Raw genomic sequence first — 13,577 nt, 5'->3', positions numbered from 1 at the left:
TCCTATGCAACAAACCCACACATATAATTGCCAGGAAACCCAATCACCGCCATGCCCCCAGTCCAGGCAAAGCACCCCGTCCCAAACCAGCACTAGCAGCCTGAACAGCCTTCCTCTTACCCAGCGAGCCCTCCTGGGCGCGAACACCGGCAATAATCTTCTCAATATGCGTCTCAACCACAACACCACCGACAATCATCTCACCCAGCACAGCATGTAGCGTCTCATACCCAAAGATCAGATCCAATTCGCAGACATTCTCAAACATCCGGTCTAACGACTCGACAAACACCTGGATCAAATCAATAAGAGCTAGTGGTGACTCTGTAGACGTAGAAATCATGATAAACGACAGCGTTGCGTAGGTGCGGTATGTGATCTGGGTGGGGGTATCGGAGGGTCCGGTGGCGGAGGAGCTGGCGCCCTGGGAGAGGAGGGGTGGGAGTGGGAGGAAGTTGCAAGCGCTTGCCGGGCGCTGTGCGACTAGACGGTATATTTGCGCGATGAGGGATTGCTGGGTTTGCGTGTCCTGGGTTACCGTGTGAGTTGGGGTGTCTGGCGCGGAGTCCGCGGTGGTGCGGGGTGTCGCTCGAGGGCTTACCAGCTGTGTGTAGAACTTGGTCAGCCGGGGCTGGCCATTGTTATTGAAGACTAGGACTGCGTTGATCATCTTGAATGGTGAGGTGAGAGGGAGTACCGCTGCACTTGTACTTGGATGCAAGAATGGCTTATCGATAACTGCGGTCTTGGCTCGACTTGCCCCGTGCGCCGATCTGGAGAAATCGACCTCTTTTTTTTTGTTCTAACTCTTGATCGCGGGCCAAGAAGACAGCATGAATTCAATATCATTATGCGGGCGCTCTGCGCCTAAGAGAACCATCTATACAACAATACGAACGCTGTCCTCAGCCTCCAATACACAAAAACGCGAGCTCAAAGACCTCACCCCGTCCGACCTCTGCTACTACTGGGATACGCAACCTCCCCGACCCGAACAACTAGCCTTCGCCGACAAGGTCTTCACTCCGTCCCGTCATTCTCCCTTGAAGCTCTGGTCCGCGGCCAAGTTCCGCACGACACCACTCTCATCGGAAGACCCCGAAGTCGCATTCCTAGGCAGGTCAAATGTCGGCAAGAGCTCACTCTTGAACGCAATAATGGGGCAGGAGGTCTGCTGGACATCCTCGAAACCAGGACGGACGAGGGAAATGAACGCATTTGGGATTGGGGGAACGAAAGGCGGCGAACACAAGGTCGTCTTGCTTGATATGCCGGGATATGGAAAGGCCAGTCGAGCTGAGTGGGGAGCGGAGATTATGAAGTATCTCCAGGGACGGAAGCAGTAAGTTATATCTCTATCCCTGTTATCTGCTTGGAAATGGTATGTTCTGACATTCACTATCGCAGACTCCGTCGAGCATTCATCCTCATCGACAGCACGCATGGCATTAAACAAACAGACGCCGATATCCTCCAAATGTTTCGACACTACGCCATCCCACACCAGATCATCCTTTCCAAAGTCGACAAATTCCTCGCGAAAAAGATGAAGTTAATAAAGTCCGGCGTATCGCCGTACAACCTCGAACGACTTCAGCTTTTGCTGCAGGGTGTCAAACCAATTATCCAACCTGATCCTCGAGTCTCCGAGGGGCCTGGTGCCCTAGGTGAGATCTTGACTTGCAGTGCTGAGGCGCAGATTGGTCCTGGTCGCGCGCTGGGGATTGATGCTATTCGCTGGTCGATTTTGTCTGCTGCTGGTATTGACGGGAGTCTAGAGGGTAGTCGTCCTGCTGATCCGGTGCCTGCCGTGGATACGTCGAATTCTGTTTGGTGATGGCTTTAGGCACATGGTGGAGTTTGGATATCATCTATTCTCGTCGAGTTTCTGGCTTGACTTATATTGGTGTGGCTAGCCGCATATGCTCTGTTGATTCATGGCAAAAATGCCTTCGCCTTTTTGGATGAGGATAGTGAGACATGAGTTACTCTCTAGACGCAGGACGAACCTCCAGAGGTTTCAGCTGGCCGGTCTATACGCCATAAAATGGCTGTCTCTTAAGTTGATGATGTCGTCCTTGACACAGGCCAAGAGATGGCCATACGTGGAGCATTTAAATTCTTTGTACTATATAGTTATCTGCTACAGGCAGAACATATCATACGATATACCCAAGATAAAGACAGTAAAATAAAGATCATAATCAATCTACTACAGTCCGTTAAAGACAACGCAAAGCATAAAAAAATATGTAAAAGAATCCAAGGGACTCATCATCGATATGATGTTGCCGTTATGACGAAGATAGGATTGGAATTCACATACGGATCAGGCAGACAAAGAAAACGTATCGTGGCAGATGCAAGGGTAAGGGATGATATTTGGGGATACAGAAGGATAGAAGCCCTCAGATAAGTAGTTGATATGAGGAAAGGAAAAGATAACGCCTGGCCCCCATCATAATGCTGCAAGACCAAAGAATGCCGACCACGCTATGCAAAGGTTTGTTCCGATGGAAGACGAGAGCTGTAAGGATGGGTATCGTGAATTGGTAGTTTGGGGTATTGAGAGATCACAGGAAAGTAGGAAATGTAGGAAGGATGGTTCGTCGGATGTGGTTTGAAGTCAATCTTGGAAAGCAAACTTGCTTTCAGTCAGACAGGTCGTCATCTTCATCGAGGTTTTGGACCTCCTGTCCGCGTGCGTTGACAACGATGCGGGAGGCGAGTTTGCTTTCTGGCACGCCATCGCGTGCAGCGCCGAAGTCAAGTACCTGGTGAACCATGTTAGCAAGAAGGTCTAGAGAGATATCGATTTTATAACTTACTTCAATGTAAGTTATACTGTCACGCTGCACCGCAGCAACACATCGTCGGTCATTGAATTTGACCTGCCACACGCCACTGAGGTCAGATAGAAGATCTCGCACGCAGTCGCCTGTCGTCACATCCCACATCTTCAGGGTACGGTCAGATCCAGAGATGACCTTTTGCCCATCGTGCTGGAAGCAAGTGATGGCGCCGGTGTGTGCAGTCAGCGTGTTCTTGCAGTGGCCGTGAACAGAATCCCAAATTCGAAGAGTAGAGTCCGCGGCCGCTGAGACAAGGAAATCGTTCTGCAAAGCAAGTAGACCAACAAGAGAGGTGTGACCTTCAAGGTTGTAGAGAACAGACCCATCATCTAGCGACCACACCTTGACCATATGATCCATTGCTCCACTGATGCAACGATTGCGCTTGTGGTCAAGAACAACGCTATACACCTTCATGGAATGCCCCTGTAGAGTGTGCAGTGTTTGCCCGGTGGAAATCTTCCAGACCTTGACGGTGCAATCATAGCTACCACTCACAAGGGTGTCGCCATGGGCTGCAATAGCACGAACAGAATGCTGATGACCAGTGAGAACCCGGAGGAAGTAGGGACAGTCAGTGTCATCGACAAGCGGACCGCCCTGGTAATAGACTGGGTCTCCGGGCTTTGGGAGCTTCCAAACCCGCAGGTTGGAATCCCGAGATCCAGTAATAATCAATGGCTCTTTCGGCATCATTTCAGGCTGCCCATTGACATTTTTGCCCACCTCAGTGGGAAGAACAATCTGCAAGCAGCGAACAGTGGAGGTGTGACCGTGGAAGATCTGGGTACATCTGGCCTGCTCGATATCCCAGACTCGGACAGAGCGATCCGTGGAACCGGATACCAGTGTGTTGCCATAATACTCAAGAGCCCAGACACCGCCCTCGTGCCCCTCTAGCGTTGCCTTCAACGCGCCAGTCTTGGTATCATATACATTGATGTTGGTGTCGTCACTGCCAGTAAGAACCTTGTCGGCGTCAAACTGCAAACAGGTGACGACATGGCGGTCATGGGCGCGGAAAGCAATGTGTTGCGGCTTCACTTCCGGCCTCATCCACCCCTTGCGGATAGCATCATGACGACGGTAGAGAACTTTATATAGATAAAGTCCCCGAAGAGAGGGATTGCCAACCTCGGCGTAAGGCACCGCAGCGGCTGCAGCGCTGGCGGCGGCATACGGGGCCTCGGAAGCGGCAATGTCCTTTTTCCAAGACGGATCACTGCACTCTCCCCCACTGGATGAAATCTTGCGCTTGGCCAGCTTGCGGCTTGTAGTACGCGTGTTGGCTTTGCGCTTGGGTCGTCGTAACGACGACGACAGGGATGAATAGGAGGATCGGCTGTTTGAGTCCATTGCCAATGGAACAGGAGACTCCTCTCTATCCGCCCTGAAGAAGGCCATAAGGCTGAGATCTTGCTCAGGCTCTTCAGGGCTGTGAGGAAGTTGCCATCCCCATCCCTGTCTAATGGCCCGCTCCAATTCTCCATCTGAAAGAGAATATCCATCCTGGTCAATGAGGTGCTTCCAGGATTTTTCGTCAGAATTAGTGATGTGCCTCCACCGCTTGGACACCTGCGCAGCACGGCACATGCTTTGGACGTCAAGGTATTTGGTGATGTTGAGACTGAGCTCGAGAGGGAGAAGAGCGAGGAAATCGCACTTTAACGTCGGGTTGACCACATCTGCTACAAAATGTAGGGTAGGCTTAGGGCATCGTCGAAGGAACTGATACATAAGATAGGTCTTCATCTCCTCGGGTACCGAATCAAAGAATTCGAGTACCTTTGGCATATCCAAAAGAGAGGGAGGCGACCGTGAGTTGGGCCCATTCGCTGCATCCTGAAGCCGCATGGCCTTCCGAAAACGGGACACGTTATGATCGAGACTAGAATCCGTATCAACGTCAAGTCCTTCAGAATCAAACGAGGACTCGCCATGAAGAGCGTTCATAGCGGCAACCGGAGAGAGGCTAGGACTCGGCAGGCACATATCTTGTGCCATGGCATTGTCAATTGCGGAGAGCTGGGAGGTAAGTTCCGGTCTGCTCTGTGATGCGGGTTCTTGTGTTCCATATGTCGTATCCTGGCTGAAAGAAGCCGGTTCATGTGCATTTGAGCAATTCTGGTCCACTTCAGGTGCTTGAGGCTCCTGGTTGCCAGAACTGGAACGAATACCGTGTAGTCCATTTTGTTGCACGGCATCTTGGCTCACGTGTTGTGGACCTTTGGTTCCGATTTCAGAAGACAGAGGGGACGGCAAAGGAGGCTCTCTGCGCGGGAATACCGCACTGTGGATTCTCTGTCTCGGCACTACTATCTCGCCAGATCCACCGAAGTTCGCCTCAGTGTCTGGTGTGGCCAGACCCGCGGCAAGATGAGTTGGTGCCACGCCACTTTGGCGGGTGCGGCGTGTTATGGGCTCAGAAGGAACACGAGATGCACGAGTCCGCGGAAGAGTTGAGGATCGTGGCTCGGGGATAGAGACGGGGGATACGGCACGACGACGGGAGTTGAAAGGATGGCTGGAGGGCTGACTCGTGATCCTTGGAGGGGCCAGCCGCCGGGTGGGGTTGTCAAGCTCAGAAGTGAACGAGCTCACGGAACGAATCTGACCGTTTGCCGCCTTTAACGCCTCAGTTTTCTCCTTTGTCTACACGATGTTAGCATTTCAACCGAAATAAAGCGATGACGAAACCCCTTACCTCGCTGGCAGCAGCTTTAGTGTCCTCGGGTTCGTTGAAAACTATAGATCTGTCGCCGATCTTGAACTTGAGATTCCTCAAAGATGCTGGAGTCGGGGCCGAGGCGAGAGGGTACTGTCTGTTGTCCAAGTCCTTGACGGAGCGCGGGGGTTTGATGACCAAAGGAGGAAAGGAGGTGGTCGTAGTCGTGGTGGTGGTCACCACCGTGGTTCGAGTCGCTGGAGCGAAAGAAAACTGTCCGAGGGCAGCATCCGATGGCCCTTCAGCCAGTTCATCTCTCTCCGGCTCGTCCATTCTATATCGTTGGGCGGATCGAGCGTCAGGGCTGTGGGCGACATGTGACGAAAGCGTAGATAGGTTGTGATCGGCGTATGTCGAATCAGGGATTTGAGAGGCAGCATTCAAGGACATGATGCTCAAGAGGGGAGCATCGAGTACGAAAGAAGTCACCACGATGTCCAGGTGTTCGTAGGAAATCGCCCCTGCAAACCATGAGAAAAAGATCAGAGCATTTCGGATTCAAAAGTGCACAGGGGATAGAAAGAAGCAAGGAAGTCAAAGGAAGGGGAGAAACAGTGGCGGCTGACAAGGAGTTGGGGCGGAGAACAACAATAATTCCGACGATGTCATGGCCCAACTTCAATTTTGCACGTTCTGTTCTTTGTCTCTTTGATATTGGATATTTGGATGTTGTATTCTATTTGATAATGTTATTTGATTCATGTTCTATTCTTCTACTCTACTATCTCTTCCATTTCTTCCATTTGTTACCTGGACGGAAGAAATATCAACCCTGTAGTCTCTAGGCCTACAAGTGGGACTGAGCACACTAGGCCGTTACATCCAGTCTAGCCTTTGGCCACTTTTCTTGCTCTTTGCCTATTTGCCTATTTGCCCGCTTGACTCGAAACTGCAACTTTGCCATTTACGGCGACTTTTTCTTCCCGGTTTCTTCAGTCTCGCCACATGTCACGTGAAGCGGGGACGTGCCCTTGTATAAAGATTCATATAGATTCCGCTTATCTTGCTGGATTTCAAGTTAGTATCCTGTTAAGGGAGGATTCATTGAGCGTGTTTATTTTTCCGATATATGTATCTATTTGCTTGAATACCGGTCGATCTCTGCAACTTCCAAGGCTTCCCCACATTTTCTTCAAGGGCTTGGCCCACAAAAGTACTGTGGATGTTCCTAGAAATTAATGTCCTGCACATGGGCCTGTCAATTTCATAGGTTAAGTGCGATCGAGACTCTTCTCGTTTTGTGTAAATATAGCACCTCGCTGCATATAATCCTATGATATATTTAGCCGTAGCATAGTGGCTTAACAACGCCGCTAAGAGTGCAGATACATAATGCGACCCAGGTATCAAAATGGCAAGTACTACCTCACGTAGTTGTCTTCGGTCCCATAGAACCCCAAGAAATTCACCACCTAGGCTTTGCCTTCTATGGCTCTTTTTTTGGATTGACAATCCTGTTATCACGGCTACAACTTAGCGCACAAGTGCTTTGCAAGGATGAAACATGACCTGAATGATACAGCACTTCTAGAAATCGAGAAACATATTTATCATAGCACATTCATCCGCACTCAGTGTTAAATGTCCACTAGCCCTAGTGAAACTCTTCCTTTTCTACGTGTTGCCCTAGTTACAAACATAACAAAGTTATTATTTTAGCTGTCTCCTTGTTTCTTCTGTTTCACACTCTTTGTGATTTTTCTTTAATAATGTGGCTTCATCAAGCTTAAGCAACGGATTTTGCTTTTTGCACAATCCCCACAAGCCTATTATCAGCAAGAAGACAAGAAGCCATGGCGGAGTGCAGCTCATTTGAACTCTTTGCAGAAGCTCGCCTTAAGCTTCAGGATCTCATTCAACGGATAATCTTTGATCTCAACAACAACTACCCATTGCTTTGCAATGAGATTAGAGCAGGCTTAGCTTTCATCTCCATTTACGTGGACGTGATCAGAGGACTCGGGCAGTTAATGGCTAACGAGTCTCCAAATTGTGAGCCTATCCAGCTTGCACCGCAAGAATCCACTTGTAACTCTAACCCCCACGAACAAGGGCACACTGAGCTCAAACGGGCTTGTCACTTTACCGATGAAATGGTGCACATGCTATCGCCTCATCTAGAACTCGATACGGACCTCAACCCAATCATCTGTAGCCTTGAGCTCCTTAGTGACTCTTGGAATTTGGATTGCCCATCTCCTCGCGAGCAGACCGTCGAAGGCCTGTAAATGCCCCGGAAAATACTCTCCAACTGTTGCAACATCAGCACCTGAGTATCTCGATCGTGGCCTTTCGGCTCCCCAAGATACAGCTACTCCTGTGTTGCCGGTGTCCATGTTACCTGCTCATGTTCCAATCTCACAAACACTTGAAAGATGCGGCTCTTCTTCCCAGTCTTAGGCAGCCCTACCTAGGTAGCCCGGGGACCGTGGCCCGAGTAGTCCACTCCGTTTGAGCACGCTTCGGATGATCTTGGTCAGAGACGACCATTCAGGTCCGTTGGATAGGTTTATCTCGATATATTTTATGCAGTGATATTAGATTTCTAGATTTGTCGAATAGAATACATCTCGAGGTCTATCCATGATCCACCTTTGCGCGTTGTAGAACTAGACTCTCGTTTAGTGGAAACATGTAATTCCAGGGCATTTTTAGTAAACATTGCCTAATGCCAGGATCAGCCATCTCTGAATAGTGACTGTTTTCACTTGAGGCCTTGTCCCTGTTGTGCTTCCCCTAACTCTAACAATATTTTCCTTTCTTCTTTTTTTCCCAACACCCTGATTCCTAACAATTAAAACAAGCATATTTTTTTCAATCAGAAGCCCAAAGGATATCTTTTGAAAGAATCCTACACAAAGAAAAACCCTACTCGCCCGCATTGTGCAATGCTTTGTGATCCCACAACCAGGCCTTCTTTGTTTGCCCAACCTACATATTTCTATCCTGGTCCCCAAACTATTTTCAACCTCAAATCCATCAACCACGAAATGATCACTCGTGCTAAAGCTATACTGGGGCTTGCACCTGCTGCTCCCGTGGCAAGCAAGCCTAAAGTTGTCCATCTTGCTGATACCGCTGATACCACCAATACCACCGAAACCACCACACCAACCCCCAAACTTCCCATCGAGGAGATTTTTAGATTTCCCGTGGTGGTGAGTCGCTATCGAATCATCAGTGATAAAACCGTAGAGGTCAAGGCTTTCTGACATCAATGTAGGCACATAGCTTCGATTTGACGAAGATCATGCTACATATGACCGTAAGTCCATCCAGTCATCAAATTTGCTGGTTTGTTCGTTTCTTAATACTGAGTAATGTCTATAGATCGCAACACTATTTTACATGCGGTTTGAAATGCCCTAACTCCTATCCTCTCCACTCCGCTAATCCAAAATAGCGGTTTGTTACCAGACATGGTCTTTAGCGAGCGAAACCTTCGAGGAGCATCATTCGAAAAGGGCTTCATCTATTCCCAAATAATCAACGGAAAAGGCGTCGGGAAATCCAGATCCCACAGAGCGGATTATGTCCCCACGAGGATAATCGAGAAAAACATGAACGACACGGCAGATCACTTTCTCAACCTCCTTGTAAGATCCCCAATCTAACTGCCGATTATACAACTTTAATACCCCTCAGGAAGGAGGAATTTTCGAAGCAATCCGACAAGGAAACCTCCACGCTGTGCAACTTACGATCTTCGACAACCTAGATGTACCAGAGGCCGTCCTAGAGTCGTATACATTCACCTTTGACTACTCCGGCAATCGCGGCCCAGCCGATCGCAGACATGTGTACACGAAGATTGATATTTTGGATATAGCAGGAGACAAGAACGCGTGGCGTGATGTGATTAGAACTGGAGAGTCACTCATTCGACAGCTGATCACGATGTGCGCTAGATTACCGATTTTGCCTAGTATGTGTACTGCTTTTGTCATGCCTGGTATAGTTGCTAACGAGAAGAGTAGATCAGCGATACATGGGCATACATGTCTTTTACAGGGATGAATGTGATGATTCGTATGAGATACCTGGCTTCGCTCGCGCCGATGACGATACTATTGGATACCCGAGTGCTGGGGATTGGGGAAAAGTGTCGCGGTTCTGCGGGACACTTGATAGTGGATTCCATACGTATGTTGTCCCTTCTGTTTATATTATTTCACTTACTGTGGCTATATTTTGAGAGCTTAAGCTGACCTGATGAAGTGCCGGAGTGCGATTGAGCCATCTCGCCCCCCGCATCATTGACCTGGCGACCCCCATTGAATTGCTAGAGGAGAGGTACGATGACAACCTGCTCCGCGTTAGTGAGACTGGAATCGAGGAGGCTCAGATACCGATGATGGGGGAGGTGTATTTCTCCACGGATGAAAGCACTTGTAGTGAAAGCTCTCCCACTGACCCATCTCTGGTCAGATATCTACCTCTAGACGAGGACGGCAATGAAGATGACCAGGGCCCTGTACGTATGTATCTATCAGGAAATTCCGGTTTCGGGCTGTATGAACACAAGCTAATACATTGACACGATAGAGTGGACCTACTACAACATCACCCAGCGGCTGCGTACCATGGAGAAAATGAGACATAATCATAAAAGAGGGCGTCCGGTGACTTTGGTCTCCTATATCCGAGAGTTGAACTGTTACTAACTACTACTAGAAAATACTCGCAAATGACGAGCCCGAACTCCTAACTACCGAGGCCCAAGCTAAGTCTGCTCAACGCAGAGCTCACAGAAGGGCGATTCACCTGGCGGAGAGTATCAGCAACGAAGAAATTGAGCTACCAGATGTAAGATCCAGATCTTTGAGGAAGGCCCAAACGCCCGAGCCTGGACAACCCACAGACCGTATTTCGACTCGCAGGGCTGCGGGCCAGCGGGCTTTAGAAGAGATTCGTGAGATACAGAAATCGGGACTACGACCTACTGTCCGCGCGATGACAGTGCACTATATCGGGAATCGAGCAGTACCGGTCGACAAGTTCTCCGATCAGAATGATAACGGGGAGAGTTCCTCGCATGACATCGTTGATCAGATCGATGATTGTCGGTGTGAGTGTAACAGCCAGACTGAATACAAGCCTGATCTTATAGCAAGTTGCCTGCCAGTATTATCGTGGAATGTACAGATCTAATTAATTATTTGTAGATCAAATGTGCTAGCTGCAGGTTCACCCAGCACGCCGAGTGCTATGGATACCGACACAGAAAAGACAACCGGCTTCCCAAGATTCATTACTGCTACAGCTGCTTGATCGGCTATGACTTTGACAGTGAATTAATGGAAAAGCTAAAAAAGCTCATACGAATGCGAAGAGCAGTCAAAACGATCCTCTTCGAGGGTATCCCACCATCGAATGCAATTCTGGCCGCTCATCTCGGTAAGATCTCATCACACAACCCCAAGTATCCCATTCTAACTTGATACAGACTGCACAAGGGACGAAGCCCGTGAGCTCGTACACAGTTTCCGTAAACTCGGTCTCCTGATTAGTAGTCTAGGATGGAAAGCTAGAGGCTTCTATAAGGGCAATGATCCCAAGTTCACTTTCGCTACCAAAGGACCAAGCATACCAACACTGGCCAGTGAGGTGCTAGATCCGATGTTGCGTATCCGCCAATATGTAAGTGCTAGCGCTAACCGTGTCCGGGATTGTGTGTATGGTTTACTAACTGTTGAGTAGTATGATATCCCGGTCCTCGAGCCTCCTTCACTTTTGGGTGCGAATTTCCCAGGTTGCATTATTACAAAGTACCCGCCCGGGATGGAGGATATGAATACAACTATGACTGCGCCAAGTAAGAAGCGGAAGCAGGGGGTTATGTTTCACAAGGCTTATGATGGTGAACATGCAGCGGACTCGAGGCGAATGTCTAAAAAGCCTAAAAAGTCTGCAAAGTCTACGAAAACACAGAGAAAGAAGAAGTGAGGATCGACAGGAGTGTTTAATGTTTTGTATCGGTTTATTTTTACCTGGATGCGTTTTTTTCGAGCCTAAAATCCTTTGGAAGATCTCTTTGATATGATTGTAGTATTTACAGCGCAGTCCACAAACCCAAATTTTGGACTCGGCCTCTGTCAAAGTCTGCTCAAGACGTTTTTGTTTGATTCATGGTACCATTTTGGCGCTGGACATATTAAGTTTCATGTCTTTGTTCTCCCTTTTACCTCACTCGAACTCGAGGGCTTACCACTAGACTAAAAATATGAGGTATATGAGCTTAAAATTTAGCTATGATCTGCGCAGTATGGGGAAACGCAAAAGAATAGAGCGTTTCAGAACCTTGGTAAGGCACCAAGCTATTGGAGTGGACTATTGAAGACCATCAGGGGTTAACCGCGACCATTTTGCATAGTGGGCGGAACCGCCTGTCAAACCAAGTGTTTGGGTTCAATAGTGTTTCGAGGTGAACGTGGGCAGTTTCCGGACATTTGGGAATGCCAAAATCCGAGCGTTTACTGTAATTGTTTCATTCACACATTTCACCCAATTCACACCTTTCACACACTCAAATCACACATCCTCGGCATCGTGATCAGCTCACAGGCTGAATCCCCTCGGGATGGCGGACCAAACAGGAAATGCGCCACATACCCGACAGGGATGTCATCGACCGTCGGCGAATGGATCTCGACTGGACCAGGATCTCGATCTGGGAGAAACTGGAAGTCCCCAGAGTGTCATCATCGCTTGCACCTGTTCCGCCCACGGGCGCCCCGTGGGGCACACACACGGGCTGACGCCATGATCCCCGATCACGGATCTCCGGGACTATTGACTTGATTGGGAATTGAACACCGTGCCGTGCAAGATAGTGCACGATATATGTCCGTGCCGGCGTCTGAAACGTACATCTGCAAGTCGGCGAGAGTCCGTTCAAACCAGTCTCTGCAACTAGAGGCTGTCAACCTGTCAACTCAATCCTTGGACCCATGTCTCCATCTGTGCCGGCGAGACATGCGTGCTACATTACAGGATTTGAGTTACTGGGGCGATACACTGGGTGCACACATGGACCGCGTCGATCACTACCAGTTCCTGTCAGTTCCGTCTGCAGGATTTGACCGAGACGCGAATAATTTTAGGCAAAGGACACTACCACGCAAAGGATCCAAGGTTGAACTCGGTACATGTATTTGTCACGGCGGCACGAGGTGGAGGTTAGGTAATTTGCGTCCGGAGCCACGATCGAAAGCTGAGCTCGTGCACGATACGCTGGGTCGATATTAGATCGATTTGCCGATCTGCCCTCGGATGCGACCACTGCGTGTGATTAATGTGTGGAGGAGTGCAATCGCTCTACCGTAGTGGATGCTCCATCTCCATGGAATCCACATTCGGCTGCTAGCTCGTGATTCGAAAAGGTGCCTGAACATCCGGAGTACGCATGGAGTACATGTACATACATGTTCATGGATGTGGACGAGAGTAAAGGGAATTGGCGAGAAGTGGGTTTAGGCGGAAAATAAGTCTAATTCGCCCAGTTGGCATAGAGGATTGGCGCCAATAGCCTCTATTTAGTATTAGCTTTTTGCACCTCCGGTTTCCAGAAGAGCTTCACGTGTATTTTTAGGTTCAGGGGTAATTCTCCTACTGGGAGGATGACAATTAGCAGAAGTACTTTGCATATTAAATGTGCAGATTAACTGGGTAGTACACAGCAGTCTATAGGAGTCTATACAGTCATAATAACGGCTGTACTTTCCCCCTGAAAGAGTTCCATGGAATCAAATCCAAGTACCACAGTTCCAGTTGCACTTGATCTATGCCTTGCCCAATTGCCCACTCCATCTCTGTCGATCACTGCTAGCCTCTCTCCCAACCCAACTTACACCCAGCTCCACCTCATTAAATGAAATCAATGGAAATAAATGAAACACCGTACCACTCTTTCGCAGCCTATAGGATTCCATTTTTCTTCGAAGCCTACAATCCACTGCTGTGGGACCCCCCCTTTAAGCGTGCCGTGAGTCTAAACCAAT

General features: G+C 49.0%; 5 protein-coding genes across 5 annotated transcripts; 3 read left to right on the top strand and 2 right to left on the bottom strand.

Annotated features, from left to right (window-relative positions):
• Nucleotides 1-43: 43 nt before the first annotated feature.
• PENARI_c004G12504 (putative AP-3 adaptor complex subunit sigma) lies at nucleotides 44-670 on the bottom strand (the record flags this gene model as incomplete). Its single annotated transcript, XM_022629511.1, has 1 exon — nucleotides 44-670. The coding sequence occupies one exon, from the start codon at nucleotides 668-670 to the stop codon at nucleotides 44-46; it is 627 nt and encodes a 208-aa protein (XP_022490774.1).
• Nucleotides 671-833: 163 nt separating this feature from the next.
• PENARI_c004G08255 (translation initiation/elongation factor MRX8) lies at nucleotides 834-1,837 on the top strand (the record flags this gene model as incomplete). The annotated part of the gene is made up of 2 exons (XM_022629280.1): nucleotides 834-1,342; nucleotides 1,408-1,837. 2 exons carry the CDS (start codon nucleotides 834-836, stop codon nucleotides 1,835-1,837), a joined length of 939 nt encoding a protein of 312 aa, XP_022490959.1.
• An 814-nt stretch (nucleotides 1,838-2,651) lies between these two features.
• Nucleotides 2,652-5,967, bottom strand: PENARI_c004G05417 (F-box/WD repeat-containing protein; the record flags this gene model as incomplete). The annotated part of the gene is made up of 3 exons (XM_022629138.1): nucleotides 2,652-2,774; nucleotides 2,829-5,504; nucleotides 5,557-5,967. 3 exons carry the CDS (start codon nucleotides 5,965-5,967, stop codon nucleotides 2,652-2,654), a joined length of 3,210 nt encoding a protein of 1,069 aa, XP_022490712.1.
• Nucleotides 5,968-7,370: 1,403 nt separating this feature from the next.
• Nucleotides 7,371-7,805, top strand: PENARI_c004G01275 (uncharacterized protein; the record flags this gene model as incomplete). Its single annotated transcript, XM_022628926.1, has 1 exon — nucleotides 7,371-7,805. One exon carries the CDS (start codon nucleotides 7,371-7,373, stop codon nucleotides 7,803-7,805), a length of 435 nt encoding a protein of 144 aa, XP_022491003.1.
• A 762-nt stretch (nucleotides 7,806-8,567) lies between these two features.
• On the top strand, nucleotides 8,568-11,523 carry PENARI_c004G11363 (uncharacterized protein; the record flags this gene model as incomplete). The annotated part of the gene is made up of 12 exons (XM_022629449.1): nucleotides 8,568-8,735; nucleotides 8,801-8,842; nucleotides 8,908-8,930; nucleotides 8,981-9,173; nucleotides 9,223-9,502; nucleotides 9,555-9,720; nucleotides 9,796-10,055; nucleotides 10,123-10,199; nucleotides 10,252-10,643; nucleotides 10,763-10,974; nucleotides 11,024-11,217; nucleotides 11,278-11,523. 12 exons carry the CDS (start codon nucleotides 8,568-8,570, stop codon nucleotides 11,521-11,523), a joined length of 2,253 nt encoding a protein of 750 aa, XP_022491050.1.
• Between the last annotated feature and the right edge of the window lie 2,054 nt (nucleotides 11,524-13,577).

The sequence above is a fragment of the Penicillium arizonense genome, assembly GCF_001773325.1.
Source record: "Penicillium arizonense strain CBS 141311 chromosome Unknown PENARI_contig004, whole genome shotgun sequence".
Classification (NCBI taxonomy): Eukaryota; Fungi; Ascomycota; class Eurotiomycetes; order Eurotiales; family Aspergillaceae; genus Penicillium; species Penicillium arizonense.
Note: the sequence above shows the minus strand (reverse complement) of the source record. Positions and strands in the feature narration are given on the sequence as shown.